Consider the following 18,617-nt stretch of genomic DNA (forward strand, 5'->3'; position numbering starts at 1 on the left):
TGTTTCTGAGAGCTAAAATGAGCATTTGTTAATTTGGAATAGAAATATCACCTAAAGCGTTTCAGAGATTATTCATGTGAGAATTAAACACGGCAGTTTGCTTTTGGCAAATGTTAAACAAAGCATATGCATATGTGTTCAATATTTGCCTCTTAATTAGGTCAAAGATTATTAGCACTGTGGCAGTACAGTCATTACTTCACATGTCAATTCAGTTCTTCTGTAAGCATATGGACAAGACTGCACCTCTGGAGTATTTTTCTGTGTGTTGATGTGAATTGATGAATTGTCTGACTTGACTTTGCCAGTGGGGACATAAAAACTCTTGTTTGTTGGATTTTAAGGTCATTTCTCTCTTCAATGATTTGTCATAAAAGTGACTAAAACTATTGATATTTTTTATCACATCAGGATTTAAATAATATGCCGTGATTTTTATTGTTAATGGTACAAGTTGCATATTGTGTATGTATAGCTATGTTGGTTAAACTAATTCAAAAGAATACCTAACATAGCTAATCTTTTTCCTCAAAATGTTTTGCTATTTCAATTAAAGGGACAGTTCACCCAAAAATGAAACTTCTGTCATCATACACAATTTCATTAACTCTATTTATTGACACAGGTTGCCCTTTGACTGTTCAAAATTCAGATTTATTCATTTTGACTGATGGACAATAAAACTGGCAATAAAAAAAACACAGGCCATATCTTATTGATCCAAATATTATAGATCAGGGACCTCCGATCCTTCTAGTAATAATAGTAAGAAATTCTTCCACCCTTTTTGACCTTCCTTTTAGAAGCTGAGAATCTCAGTGTGTACCGCTAATCTCAGTTTAACTGAAACTAAGTGTCATGGGGATCACTTGAGAAAAGTGCCCAGGGACCGGAGAAAACACAATTGCGAAGAGAGAGGGGCGTTTGGCGAACAAGCAGCGAGTCTAACAGATTGTGTCGTCTCAAAGGTCACCGTCGCTTATTTCCTGGAAGAGGCTGGCATCCATTACCCCAGCCCTGACTGGACACAATTCACACAGCAGGATGTCTACACGCTAGCTATGTTCAGAATGGAATATCTCCTTTGTTTCACGGAAGTACAATTCCGGTAATATGGATGTGACATTGTCAGTCAAAACTTGAAATATAAATGTTCAGACAATGTTTTTATTACCAATATATTGAAAATTTGAGTCCAGAGTCAACACCAGTAATAATATCAGTCTAAGCACGAGATTTCTATTATAAAAGAGAGAAAAATGAATGCGTTATGGATGTGACAAAAAAAATGCTCGTTTTTGCGAGACAACATATTTTGTAGGATTTCTGTAAATTGAAATAAACTAGAAGCAATAATGAAGAAATGGCTGTTCATAGACCAAAACATAAACATTGTAATACAGAGGACGTAGAGTTCTTAGTGTGGAAGTCTAATTAGTGTCCTCCTCACTTCTAATGCATTATTATCAGGCTATTCCAGCAGAATGAACATTTCGGTAATGACCTCCCTCATGGCATGCCCTTTATTTTTATTTTTGTCCGTTTGCATCACATGCAAATTGCGCTGCTGCACAACCAGCGTCGCGTCTCCCGGGGTGTCTCGTGCAATTTGTAAGCGTTCAGTGTGAATCAGAGTTCATATTTACATTAACATTTATGCATATGGAAGACGAAAGTGACTTACATTGCGTTATCCTATACATTTTTGTTTCGAAGCATGTGCAGTCCCCTGGGATCGAACCCACGACCTTGGCGTTGTTACGATGCTGTAACCACAGAGCTACTGGAAAACGAATCTGTATTCACTAATCTGTAATTATATGCGTCTAATCTGTAATCATTAGATCTCTCTCCACACCGGGTCACTTCATTTTTCCGTGGCTCAGTCTATCATCCGTTCAGAGTTTATTCTGGATCGATGTTTAGCGAGCGGTCTGCCAATGCCGTCATGTGCTGCTCAGGAGAGATTGACAGCAGTTGAATCACAATGACTTTTCGATGAAACTGAATGGAGAGAAATAGAGGTGATCTTCTGTTATGAGGCGAGACTGTGTGTGTGTGTGTGTCTGTGTGCTGTATGTATGGACAAAACTGTTTTTAAAATGTCAGATCAAACATTATTGGTTTAGTTTATTTAGTCTCCTTGAGTTATGAAAAGGCAACATCTGAGCCATTAAACCGTACTCTGGGGAATGTGACAGAAAGTCAGCCATTCATGCTTTTCAGACGAAGATAAACACACAATCCCATAATTCTTTCCCAGAAGATAACACTTTTAAGTGACGCTTGCATCGCATCACATGGATGTTAGTGGCGCGTAATTAAGTTTCTCACTATCTGAGGGAAGAATCTCAATCTGCATGGGATGAGGTTTGGTTAGGGGCATATACAAATTCTCATCCGTGTTCAAGATTAACCATTGATTTTAGGTGTTAACCTAATTATACAGAGCTATTTAAAGACACACCGATGATTCAATCATGATATCAGCATGTGCTCTGATCCTGTGTACACCCTTAGCAACACATAGTTGTGGCCAAATATGATGTCCAGAGGGGTATATTTCAAAAAGGTTTTCTTTTAGTGTTCTCTTAGGTTTTATAAAACCATTAAAATTTGAAGGTTATGGTACAACATGGACTAAACATTAAGGGACAGATTTACTAAGAGCTTGCGCCAGCGCAAATGCCTTTTTTGGCGTTAAAAGCTACTGTCAGGATTAAAAGACACGCTGTAAAGCATCAGCACTTGCAGTATTAGCACAAAAAATTTGCATGGACAGTTGTTTTTGCATGCGTAACTTACTGCATATACATTTGTAGGAGTTTCACTTTCAGATGCAAAATATATGGGAGTTGATAATTAAAATTAGTATTTTTATTCTACGTTTTAAACGCTAATTTGCACTGATTGCTGATGAATTATGTTTTTCATTATGCAAATTAAATATTGCGCCTGTGTTTTTTAAATGTGGCATGTCAATAAATCACCCACAGAAATATATTAAAATAAAAGAATTAGAATAAAAAGCGAAAACGTCAATTGTCCAAAGCTGCCCATCACTTTTAGCGTGGACTGTGTGTAAAATAAAAAATGTTGCCTAAATGAAGCAAACAAGTAGTAATAACAAATAAAAGTATATTAAATATTATAAATAGATTTTTAGTGCAAAATTAAATTTGAAATTATTAACCAGATGGAATTAATGTGGTAAATTTGTGCCTACAGTAAATGTGCTAGCAAATGTTTCAATGATAGTTATAATGCTCTCTCTCTCTTTCTCTCTATCTACATTCTAGTTCCTGGCATTTTCTGTTCTCGAGTTCAAACCTTCTGTCTCAAACTCACAGTATAGACTGCAGTCTCTCTCTCCCATCTCTTTCCTTTACTGTCTGTGTATATCATCACTCTCTCTCTCTCTCTCCCTCTCTCTCTCTCTAACTCTTTTCGTCTTGCTCTTCTCAAAATGAATTATGCATTGACAAACACTGACAGGGTTGAAAACTCTCTGTTCCTACCAGGAACGGAGTCTCCTGTCTAAACGTGTGTTTATCCGTCTGTGCCAGTCCCTATTTCTGCTTGACACATGACAAGAAATGTAAAAATGTGTGAGCAAAAACTGACAATCTGATCTCTCCCTCAATGGTTTTGTATGTGTTCGCAGGAGAGTGAGCTTCAGCATGTTCTGCAGGAGAAAGTGCGTCTGAATCTCAAGTTGTTCAACGATATCCAGAAGGCAGCAAAGTATGAGCAGGTAAGCAGTCAGTCTCATTCAGGCTTTAGGGCTAGATAACAACCCCTCCACACACACTCACACACACAATGGCATTGTAATCCGTTCTGGCTGTAGTTTGTTCTCTGGTGGAGAGAGCTAATGGTGTTTTTGCCACTTGAGTGGAAATGGAGGATTGTTCTTCATAAAGCTGGAGGCCTTGGGCCGCCCGCAAAACATTTTTGCTCCTCTAACTCAATCCGTTGAGTCCCTCTGCCCTGCCGGAGCACATCAGTGACCACCCACTCGCTCGGGAGATTGATGAGTTCATCTATGAATGAGTGTATCCACACACTGAATATAAAACCCTGAGCCTCTTCACTGCCTAACTCTTATATCTGGTTGTGTTCTAAGGTAGCGTCCTGTTTTAAATGGAGCCTTGCGAGGTACTGATCAGGAATGCTTTACCAAAATTCCTTTTGAAAAATCACAGGCACTCATCTGCAATATTTGCAACCTCTTTGGATGGCCATTTCAGTAATTCAAGACCAAAAAAAAACGATAGCTAAAATCAGAATATAACAATATATTTTTGCCCAACAATTAAACCTTAAACTTTGAATTAGCACCTCAGCGACCAGGTCTTCAAGGCAGGTCTGCCTTGAAGAAACATCTTGTCTCCCGGGCAGAAGGTGGTGTGGATTGCCTCGTGTTACGGACTCCCTAATCTAGACCAACGGTTCCCAATCCTGGTCCTCGCGACCCCCTGCTCTGCATATATTGTATGCTTCTCCTACCGCTTCGGAGGTTTGTTTAATACGCCCATAAGAGCCCTGCGAAGTAAACATCACTAGATATTCTGCCATAAATCCCGTTCGAAATGTGGAGAATGTTGCGCAAATCTCAAAATTACAGTTAAATAACCCTTCAATCTTCCGTAGTAAGTTTTGTTCTTCGTGTTCTTAAATTAACGTCAGACGACTTCATGTGTGCAGGGAGTAGAGAGCAATGAACACAGTTCAGGGAACACGTCAATCGGAACGCGGTTCATTCATTAAGGTCTCTTCTAATGAGCTAGAGATTTAAATCAGGTGTGTTAAACAAGAGAGATACACAAAATATGCAGAGCGGTGGGTCGCGAGGACCAGGATTGGGAACCGCTGATCTAGACCATTGAGCAAAGGATAAAAGAAATACATTCTAATCCATTTTCAACCTCACAGACAGGTTTATTTAGTAATGTCTCTTGCCAGCTTTATAACATGCAGTTGTAATGGTATGGAAAGCTTTCTCATGTCTGTCTTTATGTCTGATAATTGCTCTGTGCGGTTGCCTAGCAGGCAAAGAAACTTAGAATTAATTGCCGGGTTTCCAAATTTCAAATTAGAATCCGTTAATTCGCGAAAGAGTTTTTATGCTCGCTTGACGTGTTTTTTTTCTTTTTTTTGCGAAAAAGGGTTAATGCGAATAATTGGAAATGTAAACAAAAAGTCTATGACACAGCGCAACCTGACAAACCAGAGTACTGATCTTGTTGTTGATATTGTGATTCTTAAATGCCTGAGAAAAGTCACCAATGTATTTCTGTAATTGCCTCCCAGAACTGTCACGATTGCGTTTCCCAAACAGCAGGCTTCCACAAAAGCACCACATTTATTGTGTTCTGTCTGCTTGTGCAAGTAATTATTATGTATGAAAATAACTATATTCATTGGTTTCTCTTACTTTTCTTACTGATATTTAGTGCAAGCGTATTAGGAAATGACAGCTGACTAGTGTGAGTAGTGGTCTAGTGGGTTAAACCACTGAACTGGTAAATCAAAGGTTGATGGTTCAATCCCAGCAGCCACCACCAGTGTGTCCTTGAGCAAGACACTTTACTCCATGTTGCTCCAGGGGGATTGAACCTGTAATAAGTGCACTGTAAGTCGCTTTGGATAAAAGCGTCTGCCAAATGACTAAATTATAAATTGTAATTATAGTTGGATGGAAACGGTGCTTATTCGCAAATGTTTTATGCGATATTCCAATTTTGCACAGGTGCTAATTACGCAACTTTGGATCGTAACCTGGCTTGTAATGGATAAAGTTTATCCAGATGTGCTTAATTCAAGAATGTATTTCATGTGTGAAGTAGATTTTCACCTCCGTCATCCATCTTGTAACTGGATATCTTTCTGACAGAACTGTGCTACATTTACTGTAGCTGCGTTTACAGTTTAAGAAATCTCATTTCTCTTAATCCTCTTCAACATTTTGGTATTAATATATTTTTGGGTGGTTTTCATTCACCGTCTGTATTGCTTTGTGTGTGTTGGCGCTAAAGGGGTAAACATGTAATTTCCTGGATGCTTGTGATTGCTTGTGATTGTCGATTACTGATGTTTATTTATATAGTCCCCCAAAAGCAATTTCCTGGCAGATCTTTTTACAACAATGTCTGGTTACACACTACACCATACGTTGTGATTTTGGGAATGCTGTATGATCTTGCGTGTACCACAGCTGTGTGTTTGTGACTCACTGGCTCTGCTGAGGCTGTTTGAGAGGATATGAAGAAGGGCTGCTCTCTGGAACTGGCGGATATTACGCTTTTCCAACAGCTGAATGATATAAAAACATGATTAGGTTCAAGGTTGAGCAGCAACGTGTTTAAAGTGCCGCTTTGTCTTGACGCTGATAGACCTTAACTCGAATCAGTCATGTTGCCATCACTCAGACATATTGAATATTACTCAACACATCAGTTAGATCCCATTACCAAACAATATCTCTTACATTTCTGAAATAAGAGGTGTATAATGACCTCACATAATGAAGTGTTTTGGTATTTTATTATTTTAGAACAAGCTATTTCTATCTAAACTGCAGGTCCCCTTAAATGAAATTCGCCATGTTGTTTCTACAGAAGCCCTACACAGACAAACTGCTCTACAGAACGTGTTTCGTAAATACATTATCTCCTTCGGCAAAGAAGTGAAAACATGACTACATCTCCAAGACTACAATTCCTGTGAGAGCCACCGTAGTGCGAAAGGGAGGGTTGGAGTGAGCCATTGGTTGCAATTCAAAGCCCCACCGCTAGATACAGCTATATTCTCCCCATTTTTCCTTTAAGCGAATCTTAAATATTAAGCTTGTTTCATAATATATAATATAAGTATTACTAGAAATTCCAGTGCTGGTAATATGAGAAGCTTAAGGGCTCCTACATGCCATTGTTTGCAGTTTAAAGGACAAATGTTCCAGTAAAGACTTCCCAAAGGTTTGGCACTAATTCAAAGAGTAGTGCTTAAAGTCTACACGCAAAGTCTTAATCTCTCTTCCCATTTAATAGTCTTAATCATATACTGTAGCAGCGTATTGCTGCACCTGTGATTTATCATCGTCATCTATTGCACGTCTGATACTGCTGATTTATGCAGCATCCCTGTAACCTGCTTACAGTTCATCTTTTAGTCCTGTGTGTCAGTGGTTAGTTGATGGCACGTTTTGGCACATGATTCTGGCAGAGCAGTGTTTTCCTGCTGAGCTGTTTAAAGGCTGCATTCATTACCTTCCAAAAGGGTGCGTTGTGAAATGTAGCAAAACAAGATCCCTTCTCTCTCATTAGACATTTATGAATACAGCACCTATGAGAAATACAAAGCAGGTACAGACAGCGCAGGAAACAGACAGCGCAGTTACCAAATAAAGGAACAGACATGCTTATAATGCACAGCATATCGCCTGACAGACATTTTAATGTAAATGTGTGATATTTATATACTGTAAAACTACAGTATATCATCTAGATGGATTCTCTATTATTTTGTTTATATACCTTGGAACCTTGATTTTACTCTATGCTGGCCAACATTGAGACTAGGAACAAACTTTGTTCAAGTATGTTCAAGTGCATGTAGGCATCAAATCATGTTGAACATACATAATGTGTGCTTTTGTGTTAAAGGGATAGTTCACCCCAAAATAAACATTATTTCATTATTCATTCACCCTAGTGTAATTTCTGAAGCTGTATGACTTTCTTTCTTCTGCAGAACACAAAATAAGATATTTTGAAGAACGTTGCTAACCAAACAACATTGGCACTCACTGAATTCCATTGTTTGAACACACAATCTTTGGGACATTTTTCAAAATATCTTCTTTTGTGGTCCACAGAAGAAAGAGTCATATACAGATTTTTATTTGAGGGTTAATAAAAGATGACAGAATCCCTATCCCTCGTAGGGGCTGATAGAGTTACCTTTAAATTGACTATTGCTGAACAAACTTCGCTCCATCATGGCTATAGCACCCCTTGTGGAAATGTTGAGAATCTGCATTTAAGTGTTTACCACAAACAGCTCTGTTGCAATGCCGAGAGCAGTAAGGGTGTGGTTACTTTGGCCAAGTCACGTGAGCATGCCGTTGTTTTGAAAGAATGGTCCTTCATGCATCACTTATCTTGTGAGTACATGTACATCCATCCCCCATCTCAAATAGCTGTTTCAGAGTGAGACATCATTGAATCTAGAGCTCCATCCCATCACTCAGAATGGCCGTCATCATCATAGCAACCCCAAAGCAGGGTTGTAGTGGCTCAGCATTACAACATGAGAAAAAGATCAAGAAGGTTTAAAGGGATAAAAGTTAATCATTTATTAACCCTTTAGAATACCAAAGCTGTATGACTTTCTTTTTTCTTTTCTCTGCAAAACACAAAAGAAGAAATTTTGAAGAATGCTGGACCCCGTTCCATTGAATGGACACAAAACCACAGAGACATTTCTCGAAATACTTTCTTTTTTATTATAATATTGGTTGCTTGGATCGTGATAAATAGGCAATGAAATTATTGGTTAAGATTATTTTTCTCAGGCCGTGCAGCCCTGATTTCCATGATCAGAAAATATCATGTGTTTTAACGGCAGAGAAAGTCATTACATTTAATGAAAGATTAAAATAAAAGTTACATTCTCTTTGAACACGGTCGTTTCCTAACATCACCGTGATTATTTAACAACATGTGGGTTGAATGTCAAAAGAATCAACAATATAAGGTGTAATAAGTCATGCATAATTCTTCCAGAACAAGCATGTTGAGTCCTAATTGCTGTTGCAGTGAGCTGTGCGGGTCAGATTGCAGATAAGAGATGAGTGTCAGATGGGGCAGGTGTGGAGTGTGTACTCACTGCCTCTCTCAGACAGCTCAGCTTTTTATCATGACTGACGCTGCGATCGATACAGGACGTCAGCCCCTCCTCTCTCTTTGGCTCTAAATACACTGCTCTCGCTTCAGAGAGCGTGCCTGAGCTCACAGCTGGAGTTTAAAGATGACGTGTGTTGCCCCCAATCTGTAGAAATGAGATCTCTTTAATATGGCCGTTGTTATTCTTGATATTAGAATAAATGAGGGTCTCAGGTGAAGTCACTGGTTTCTTCTGAAAAAGTTACCTTTGTACCTTTGGACCTTTAAAAGATCAAACCGTGCTTGAAGATAATTGAAAGAATGCATTTTAAAGTCGGTGATTTCAATTTAATTGTAAATTAAAAAAAACAAAATATTTCAAGACCACATTATCTGTACTATGCTGTCTACATTTATTTTTTAGTTCTGTACTTTAAAGGTCCAGTGTGTAATTGTTTAGAGAATCTATTGACAGAAATGCAAAATAATATACATAACTATAACTTAAGAGGTGTATAAAGATTTTACATAATGAAGCGATATGTTTTTATTACTTTAGAAGGAGCTAATTCAATTCAATACATTTCTTTAGCGAAAAGTAGATTTACTTTTCACAATGACCATTTTGTACATTCATCGGACTCTAAACACACAAAAAAGACTGGGGTGCATATGTGTGCAGGTGCGTAGTGTTTCTTTACAAAGTGACACCGCCATCCACTGGCCTGGAATGTATAATACAGCATTTACACCTGTTTTCAAGTATCTGCAGATTGCTTTGACAACATTGATGTGTGTATTTGAAACATAAAGGGATAGTTCACCGAAAAATGGAAATTCTGTCATGAATTACTCACATTCTAGTTGTTCCAAACCTATACATTTCTTTCTTCGGTTGAGAAAGATATTTGGACAATTGCTTGTAACCAATCAGTTTTTGGACCCCATTGACTATAGGAGGAAAATGACAATGCCCCAGAATTGTCAGCTTTCCTACATTCTTAAAAATATCTAGTAATATCTAGAGTAATTTTCCGACTTTGGTAGTCAATGGGGTCCAAGAACTGTTTGGTTACAAGCATTCTTACAAATATGTTTCTCTGTGTTCATCAGAGCATGTATACATGTATAGAGTTTTGGAAAAACATGATGACAGAATTTTTATTTTTGGTCAACTGTCTCTTTAAAAATGAAAACGAAAAACATTTGAGTTTTCTACTTTATCATAATTGTGTAAATGTACTGTGACTGTATGCCAACAATTGTCTAATTTCTATGTTCTGATGAAGTCAAAGGTGAAAAATGTTACCAAGGCTTCTTTAAAGCTCCTGAGGTATAGAAGAGAAACCATATTTGAGCCCAAAATGTTTCTTTTGAGTTTGGGTTGATAAGCAGCAAGTTAAAGGTCCAGTGTATGAAGATGCCGCAGGGGTATGGGATTCCTTTTGTGCCAATAAGTACGAACGCGAAATAAAAAAACCCAAACAAAAATAAACAACACGAAAGAAGAAATACACTTTGAAAACGAAAAAAATGAACTAAAAATTGCAAGCTTTTAACATACTTTCAAACAAACTGCATTCATCATCAAATGTTTTCTAAATATCCTTTTCGAAAATATTTTTTTATAAATACGATGCCGGAGATTTCGTTTGCGCTTCATTATTTTTCGTTTACACTGCAAAAAGTTACGTTCGAACTTCTGGCACAAACCTCTCGCGTGGGCGGGAGTTAACTGTGCTTTACTCTCATTGGCTAGTCAGATTTTGATCGACAGGTCCGTGACCTGGAAGTGGAAGAAGTCTTAGTGGCGGCGCGCAACTTTAGAAAGCGATCTGGAGGTGGACGGTGAAGTTACTTGTGATTAGTTACCTTTGTTATTAAACGTAGAATCATGGATTTATTAAAATGTTGCATGAAGCATACAGCCCTTATTTCACTACTGTTTAGAACATGGTTACCGTAGTAAAATCCATGGGTGTGCCAATAATCAATACAGGTGATTACTTTTATTACAAAAAACTATAAGCTTTGCAAGGGAGTCGGTTACCAGTGAGGAAACATACATAGAGATCATGTTTTTGTCTCGATACATAAGAGAATTCAAACGGAACATTTACATAATTTAAGTATTTTTAGTGCTTTGAAAGCGACTAACATTGCATTATATTATATATATATTATTTGTTTCTGACGTTGTGCAATATACTGGATCGAACCAATCGCCATGTTCTTACCACTGAGGCACAGGAAATCTTATTAAAGCATAAAAATACTTTTGTGCCAGACAATATGATTAACATGAAAATATTCCTAACGAAGGACAGCATGAATCGAAGTGAAATTATGTTGGTCATAAAATCAAAACAAACATGTAGATCGTTTCAAACTTATGTGACCTCCTTCTGCAGAACACAAAATATATTTTGAAGAATGTTGATAACCAGATTACATTGCCTTTATTGTATAATAATAATAATGATAATAATTAGTATTATTAATATGATTATTATTAGTTTTAGTTGTAATAGTAGCCTTCCATGTAATGGACACCACACATTTCTCAAAATACATATTTTTTGTTCAACAGAAATTAAATGACATGAGGGTCTGTATTCCTGCTATACAGAAAACTTTTCAGATTATTTTGGGACATATAAAACATCAGGTGAATGACTTCTGTCATATATCCCTAAATTTGGAAACTTTGCTTTTGCCATAGATGAAGCTCCTCTCTCCAGCAAGTAGGTCAGCATCTCCACGTCAGTATCGCTGGATATCCCTAATTGTGCTGTTTTTGTGTTGTCAATAAATCCAAATAGTCCATTTCTACACAGGATTTTTTTGAGTGTCTAGACTAATAGTTATCCTTTGTTTGACACTTAAAATATAAAGGATCTCTTTATAAGGTAGACTCAAGCCAAAGTAATATTGAATTAAATCAAATCAGTCCATATCATATGATAAGGAATAAACAATCTGCGCTTAACAGTTTTAACACATAAGGGTAAACAGAGAGAGAGAAAGACAGAGTTACTAGACAGTATTCTGTACAATGTATTTAAACACTGATTTATTTTATTTATTTACATAATTGACCGCATTTGAGGAAAATAACAACACTACTTGTTAAGAATGATAAATGAATAGTAGATGTTCCTAAAAATGTAAGTTTATGCTAAAAGACTAGACGGGCTCCGTACATTTCAATCCAAGCTGTAGCAAAAAAAAAAACGTTTAATAACAAAGGTAACTAATCACAAGTAACTTCACCGTCCACCTCCAGATCGCTTTCTAAAGTTGCGCGCCGCCACTAAGACTTCTTCCACTTCCAGGTCACGGACCTGTCGATCAAAATCTGACTAGCCAATGAGAGTAAAGCACAGTTAACTCCCGCCCACGCGAGAGGTTTGTGCCAGAAGTTCGAACGTAACTTTTTGCAGTGTAAACGAAAAATAATGAAGCGCAAACGAAATCTCGGGCATCGTATTCATAAACAATGATTTTCGAAAAGGATATTTAGAAAACATTTGATGATGAATGCAGTTTGTTTGAAAGTATGATAAAAGTTTGCAATTGGAGTTCATTTTTTTCGTTTTCAAAGTGTATTTCTTCTTTCGTGTTGTTTATTTTTGTTTGGGTTTTTTTATTTCGCGTTCGTACTTATTGGCACAAAAGGAATCCCATACAGGGGACCATATATTTACGAAACTCGCACTCCCGTTTTCATGTAGACCCGCGCTGTATGTAGTATGTATATGTTTTTTACACCTCTGATCATAAAGTTATGTAGATTATATTGCATTTCCGTCAATAGATCCTCAAAAAAATTACTCACTGGACCTTAAAGCCTTGGATTCAAACCACTAGGTCATCGGGTTTTTTGTGTAAAGGGCCATATTTTATTTTCGTTGGCAGGAAAAGGATGACATTTCATCAACTGAGGTCAGAGGAGAAATGGTCAGAAATTCTTAATTAATACTCTCTCTCTCTCTCTCTCTCTCGCTCTCTCTCTCAGGTAAAAAGTGAGTATGAACAGCTGCAGGAGGCTCTGTACACAGTGACAGTGGAGAGAGATTGCGCTCTGTCCGAGAGAAACAAGCTCCAAGGCAAACTGGAGAACCTAGAGCAGGTGCTGAAGGTAAGAACCGGTCGAACTCTCCAATATGGCCGCAGTTGAAACAATAAACACCTTGATCTTAGATTAAAACTAGCATGGATTAGTCTTCTTATCTCTAGTTTGGTTGACACCCTTAGAACACCTGTTAATAATTTCTTCCCTTCTCTTCTGCATCTTCACTTCTATTTGGCCCCTTGTGTCGTCTTTATACAGTATCACAGGACTGTGTTTTACCTTTTAGAGGTGTCGCGTCCGCAGACCGTGGATCTGTGATCAACTAGGAGTCCCGGAGCGCCCCATTACTCCCCTAACACCTACCGCTCTCCCGCCCTCTCCCCTCCCTGACTCCCTCCATATATTTCATTTATCAGGTATCTCTAAAGACTTTACAGAAGCCAGCACTAACTGAATGTGCTTCTTTTGACTGAATACTAACAGTGGATGCTGTCTTGAGATCTGAATGATCGCCCGGCTAAGGCACTACGGAATGCGTTTGTGCATGACACGAGAGTTATGCACAATTACAACCGTCCCACACACACCCATAATAAATAAATAATGAAACTCTTTCTTTGGTTGTGAAATACACAGAACCCACAGGCTGCAAGTAAATGCAAATATTGTGGAATAATTGCATATTTTTCTTTTATTTGAGTTGTTCTGGGTTGCCAGAACATTTTTCTGATGTACAAAGTGTGAAATATGTGGATTTTTTTTTTATAAAACGATCATTGAAATTCTTGATTTTGACTTGAAGACTTTATTATTATTATTAGTTATCCTTGTTATTCTAACATCCGTTTTAAAATTTTTAATCATATCAAAAATCTATTATTTGAAAATGTGAAATCATTTTTCCACTTTCCACTTTTTTCCACTTTGTTGGAAATTGTTACCTGCGAGATTGACCAATTATACAGTTATGAGGCAACTGACCAATCAGAATCAAGGTTTATACAATATTAAGTAAAAAACAAACTACAAAAATTGTGATAATCTATCCCGTGTCTTTCATCACTTGATGATAAAAGGTTGCATATTTCACACACGGTACACTTATTTTTCTTCTGAAGGTTAAATGTTTCTACCCTCCTCTGCCCTGCATTTTTCTTCGTGGCAGCATGGAAAATCCCTCCTTCCCCTCCTTTGCCCTCTAACCTCAACTGTCGCAAATACAATTTTGCTGTAGGTTTGTCACTTGTTAACAGGTCAGGAATGCTTCTGGGTGGGAACCGGCACTGATTGACCATGCTGTGTTGTTTGCACACCCCTTCATGTGCAGAGTCGTCACCTTAAATCCTTTATTGATTATGCGAAGCTTCATGGCTGTGCTCCGTCTTGCTGGTTGACATGATGAATCGCTTCTGTTTTTGCTTTACCTGAAGGGTAAAAGCAAGCAAACAAAACCCATGACATTTTGTTCTTTTTATGCTATTTTGGAAATCTCTTTGGTAAACAGCAGATATAAAAGTAATAATTGTTTAGATTATGCTGTATATTGAAAGGGATAGAAAATTCAATAGAAGATATTTTGAAGAATGTTGGTATCCAAACAACATTGACTTCCATTGTATGGACGCAAAACCTCTGAGCCATTTCTCAAAATATCTTCTATTGTGTTCCACAGAAGACTGAGTCATATCGTCGGCATCCTTCCAGAACCTCTGATCTTCAAATTCACAATGTTTAAGGAATAGGGAAAAAGCATTGTACTTTTTTAAATGAATAAGGTTCAAAATTGTGTTGTAATAAAGTGATTGTCGTTACATATTTGCAAAACCCAGTGGCAAACAAAAAGGGTGACTAAAAATAATGATGTATACAAATTGAATGCTTTAAAAATCACTAAATATGGAAATATATGGTTGAGGTTTCAGAAGGACAAAAGTAATATATACTGTATATAGGTGAATGACACAAGAGGGAATAAATTATGACTTTTTTTGGGAGGGGTCGACTTGTCCCTCTAAAAACACTGACAGTCAGGCTGGGAGTTCAGTTTATACCACAAGCCAACTTTAGTCAATTGAAGTTGCTTTACATTATTTTGTCAGGACGTGCCAGATACAAATCCTAGGGTTTAGATGAGATACTACTTAAAGAAAAGGGATGAGACGGTGATGTTCTCTTAAAAACTTTAAGACACAAGGAGTTACTGTGTAGATCAGTGCAGGGACTCCTATTTTGCCTTACAGGAGCTAAATGCATCGCAGCGGGCCCTTAAGAGCCTTTAATAATGATTGATCATTGCTCTCATTCTCTCTGTTCATTCTTTTCTTTCGTCTCACCTTACCCCCTCCCTCTCTCTCTCTCTCTCTCCAGCATATGCGAGAGGCTGCAGAGAGGAGGCAGCAGCTAGAATTAGAGCATGAACAAGCCCTGGTCGTCCTCAGTGCCAAGCAGCAGGAGATTGACCTTCTGCAGAAGGTGAGAGGTCAGGTTTCATGTCCACATCATCTCATGCACAGGCCAAAGGTTACAATGGCTATCTGGGAAAGAGATTCATATAAACTGGTTTAAGGTGGCACAGTAGGCCACCTTGGGCAAGCAAAAAACACCTTGACCACCTTTTACTGGATTTAAATCTTTTTCTTGTTGCTAAAAGTATCAGTTTCACACATATTGAAAATATTTAAATAAAAAAATACAACCACAAGCAGATTTATAGATTTGGGGGGTTTGGCGGGGAAGATTAACGCTGGGGTTTTTGGGTATTAAAAACTCAGAGGAAAAGGAAAATTCAATGTCAATTGCAGCAAAGAACTGTTTGGTTACAAGCATTCTTCCAAATATATTTTTCTGTGTTCAACCAAACAATGAAATGTATTTGGTTGAAACAACTGGAGAGTGTGTCATTCATGACAGAATTTTCAATTTTGGGGAACTATCACTTTAATATGCTTAGTTTTCAAATCGTAATTATTAGAAAATAATCTTATGTGTTCATATTTATAAGAAAATGTATCTTATTGTCTTTTATCTTGCTCTCGTCCTACAAAAAACAGAGCTTTTAAGAACACTGTCTCAGCTGGATTTTAGGGACAGTCATCATTTTATTTCAAAACAAGAACTAGAACTAGATTGTCATAGTTGTTCTTTATGATGGGTGTGTTACTTCTGAGATTGACACTCTTAGACAAGAGTAAGACAAGGCACAGTAACCTGTTTCCAAGACATTTTTATATAACAGAAAGAAATACTATTAAAATCAACCTCTGGAACATAAGTGTCTTTTAAAACAACACCCAGTAATAAAATCCTGACGGAGCGTCAGAGCATCCACTCACAATAAAGAGAGATTAAAGAAAATGTTTTAGGAGTTTTAAGTAACTAGTCCTTTCATTTCTCCATTTGAATGAAGAGAATGAGCTGATTTCACTGCTCAGAGTGAACGGCTTTAATGAAACGGTGGAGCAGGTCGATCGAATCTGACATATTCTCCTGAGTGTGAGAACATTGTCGCCTGCCAAAACGTTTGACTTATTGTCTGCGTTTACTGTATGGATCGCTGCGCATAGAGAGACAAAGAGAAAGTTACACAAAAATGATTTTTTTTAGGAAATGTAAAGATTAGCTGAAGAAGGCAGTTACAGTATGTAGTGGATTCTGCATGCATGAATACCTATTCATTGTGTGAAGCAGCAGAAGTTGAATCTCAAACAGATGTTCCTCTTTTCATGTGGAACTGAGCGTGTTTTTCCACAGCTGCTGCTGAGTTACATTGAATGATCATACGTTCTGTAAAGTTTATTTTACCAAAACTAAAACATTTAGAGTAGATGGGTCAAATTTACCTAATAAGCTTATATGACATCTGCAGGCGAAAGAACATAAACCTTGATAAGTGCAGTTTCAGAATAAAGCGTACATTACACACATTTACTTGTATTGATTTGAAACACACTTTAATTCAAAGCAACCTACTTGAATATAGATTCATGCAGTTGGGCAATACGAACCCGGAACCTTGGTGTTGCGAGCCGTTGCTGCCAATAGAGAGATATATTTTTGGTCCGAGTAAAATGTATTGATTTTTTGGTGTTATGTTTAGGCTCAAGTTGAGGCTAAGAAGGAACACGAAGGCGCTGTCCATCTGTTAGAGGTGAGTAACTTGCGCATGTTGACGGTCGCATGCATGTGACTGCGGGCGTGCATATAAGCATGCATTTCTAACCGTACTGTAGCTCGGCAAGCCGGAAGTTAAAGTACAGCACATTTTCACATGTGCCGTCACATTTTCTCATAAAAGCCGTAAATGTGGCTGTTGTATGAGTCACATATAAATTTTTCATTATGTTATTCCATTGGTAGAACAGTTCTAAAATTAAATACATTTTCTTAACATACAAATCTCCTCGCCTTCCACTTCTTATCTACCTGTGGTGAATGTTTTTGAAGTAATGTGCAGTACTCTATGGCACACATTTTAATATTTTATGAGCGTGTTTTAATGTGTTGTTTTCTCATAGCCTCCATTATTTTATAAATATGGTATTAAATGCTAAAATACAGTAGGCTACTGTAATGATATCGGGTGACCTCAGAAGCTGTGCTTGAAATGCCTGGGTAACACTTTACAACAATGTTTTATTTGTTAACATCATTGATAGCTTACATTAACTAACAACATGCAGTATATTTTGACAGCATTCATAATTCTTGGTTAATGTTGGTTAATACAAATGCAATTGTTCATGTTTTTTCATTGTGCACAAACTACAGTTTAAAGAAAGATGTTTTTGCTTTAAACTATTAAATGCTTAAATGAACATTTACTAAGATTAATAAATGCTGTACAAGTATTGTTCGATGTTAGTATTGTTAATTATGTAGTCAATTAATGTTAACAAATGAAACCTCATTGTAAAGTGTTATCGATGCTTGTATGCGCAACTGTGATTTGGTTTCTCACATCTCTTGTCACTATGTTACTGGACTTTTGTTTTTGTTTTGTTTGTTTGTTTGCATATGCAGAATCACTTGGACAGCATGCAGGTATTTCTCCTCCTCAGAGTTTTCCCTCTCTTCCCCGTGTGGTACATTGGGGGCAGTTCCTTTCACCTCCTGTAGCTGTCCTGTCTTGAACATATCCATGACTGACCTGTTAACATACGATCAATAACTTGGATCTATATTGCCATAGATCAAGTGATCGAATCTTTCTAACGTTATACCATCATAGTCATTTTATACATACTGTATCCGAATGAAGTTGTTTATATGTTTGTAATTGTTTAGAAATACATCTTCAAAGCCAAATGTATTTCTTAATAATTCTTATTGTTTTGTGATATCTTTTTCTTTTTTAGAAAACACATGAAAATCATAGTTCACATTTTTTTAAACATAAACAAAGTTTCATACTTTTTTAGCACTCTCAAACGATAAATCGCATCCAGAATAAAAGTTTGTGTTTACATAATATATGTCTGTGTACTGTAAATATTCATTTTGTAGTTATAGAAAACACACATGTCATATATTGAAAAAAAATTATAAAGTATAAAGATTAATAAATATAAATATAATATATATATAAAAATACATTTAAACATTTCCTAACTATGTATACATGTATGTGTTTATAAATACAAAATGAATATGCACAATAC

At 37.0% G+C, this 18,617-nt stretch overlaps 1 protein-coding gene across 17 annotated transcripts in view; it reads left to right on the top strand.

Moving 5' to 3' along the window:
• rimbp2b (RIMS binding protein 2b) overlaps positions 1–18,617 on the top strand; it is a 97,535-nt gene that overhangs the window by 38,321 nt on the left and 40,597 nt on the right. For 13 of the 17 annotated variants that reach the window (XM_056773035.1, XM_056773036.1, XM_056773039.1 and 10 more), the window contains exons 1-4: positions 12,907–13,026; positions 15,328–15,432; positions 17,057–17,107; positions 17,980–18,000. In XM_056773035.1, the coding sequence (XP_056629013.1) occupies positions 15,331–15,432; positions 17,057–17,107; positions 17,980–18,000 (174 nt within the window). In that variant the 5' untranslated portion in view covers positions 12,907–13,026; positions 15,328–15,330. Of the gene's footprint in view, positions 1–3,664; positions 3,755–12,903; positions 13,027–15,327; positions 15,433–17,056; positions 17,108–17,979; positions 18,001–18,617 lie in introns of those variants that run through there. The other 4 variants (XM_056773041.1, XM_056773052.1, XM_056773046.1 and 1 more) reach the window with 1 other exon arrangement.

The sequence above is a fragment of the Triplophysa dalaica genome, chromosome 18 (assembly GCF_015846415.1).
Source record: "Triplophysa dalaica isolate WHDGS20190420 chromosome 18, ASM1584641v1, whole genome shotgun sequence".
NCBI lineage: Eukaryota > Metazoa > Chordata > Actinopteri > Cypriniformes > Nemacheilidae > Triplophysa > Triplophysa dalaica.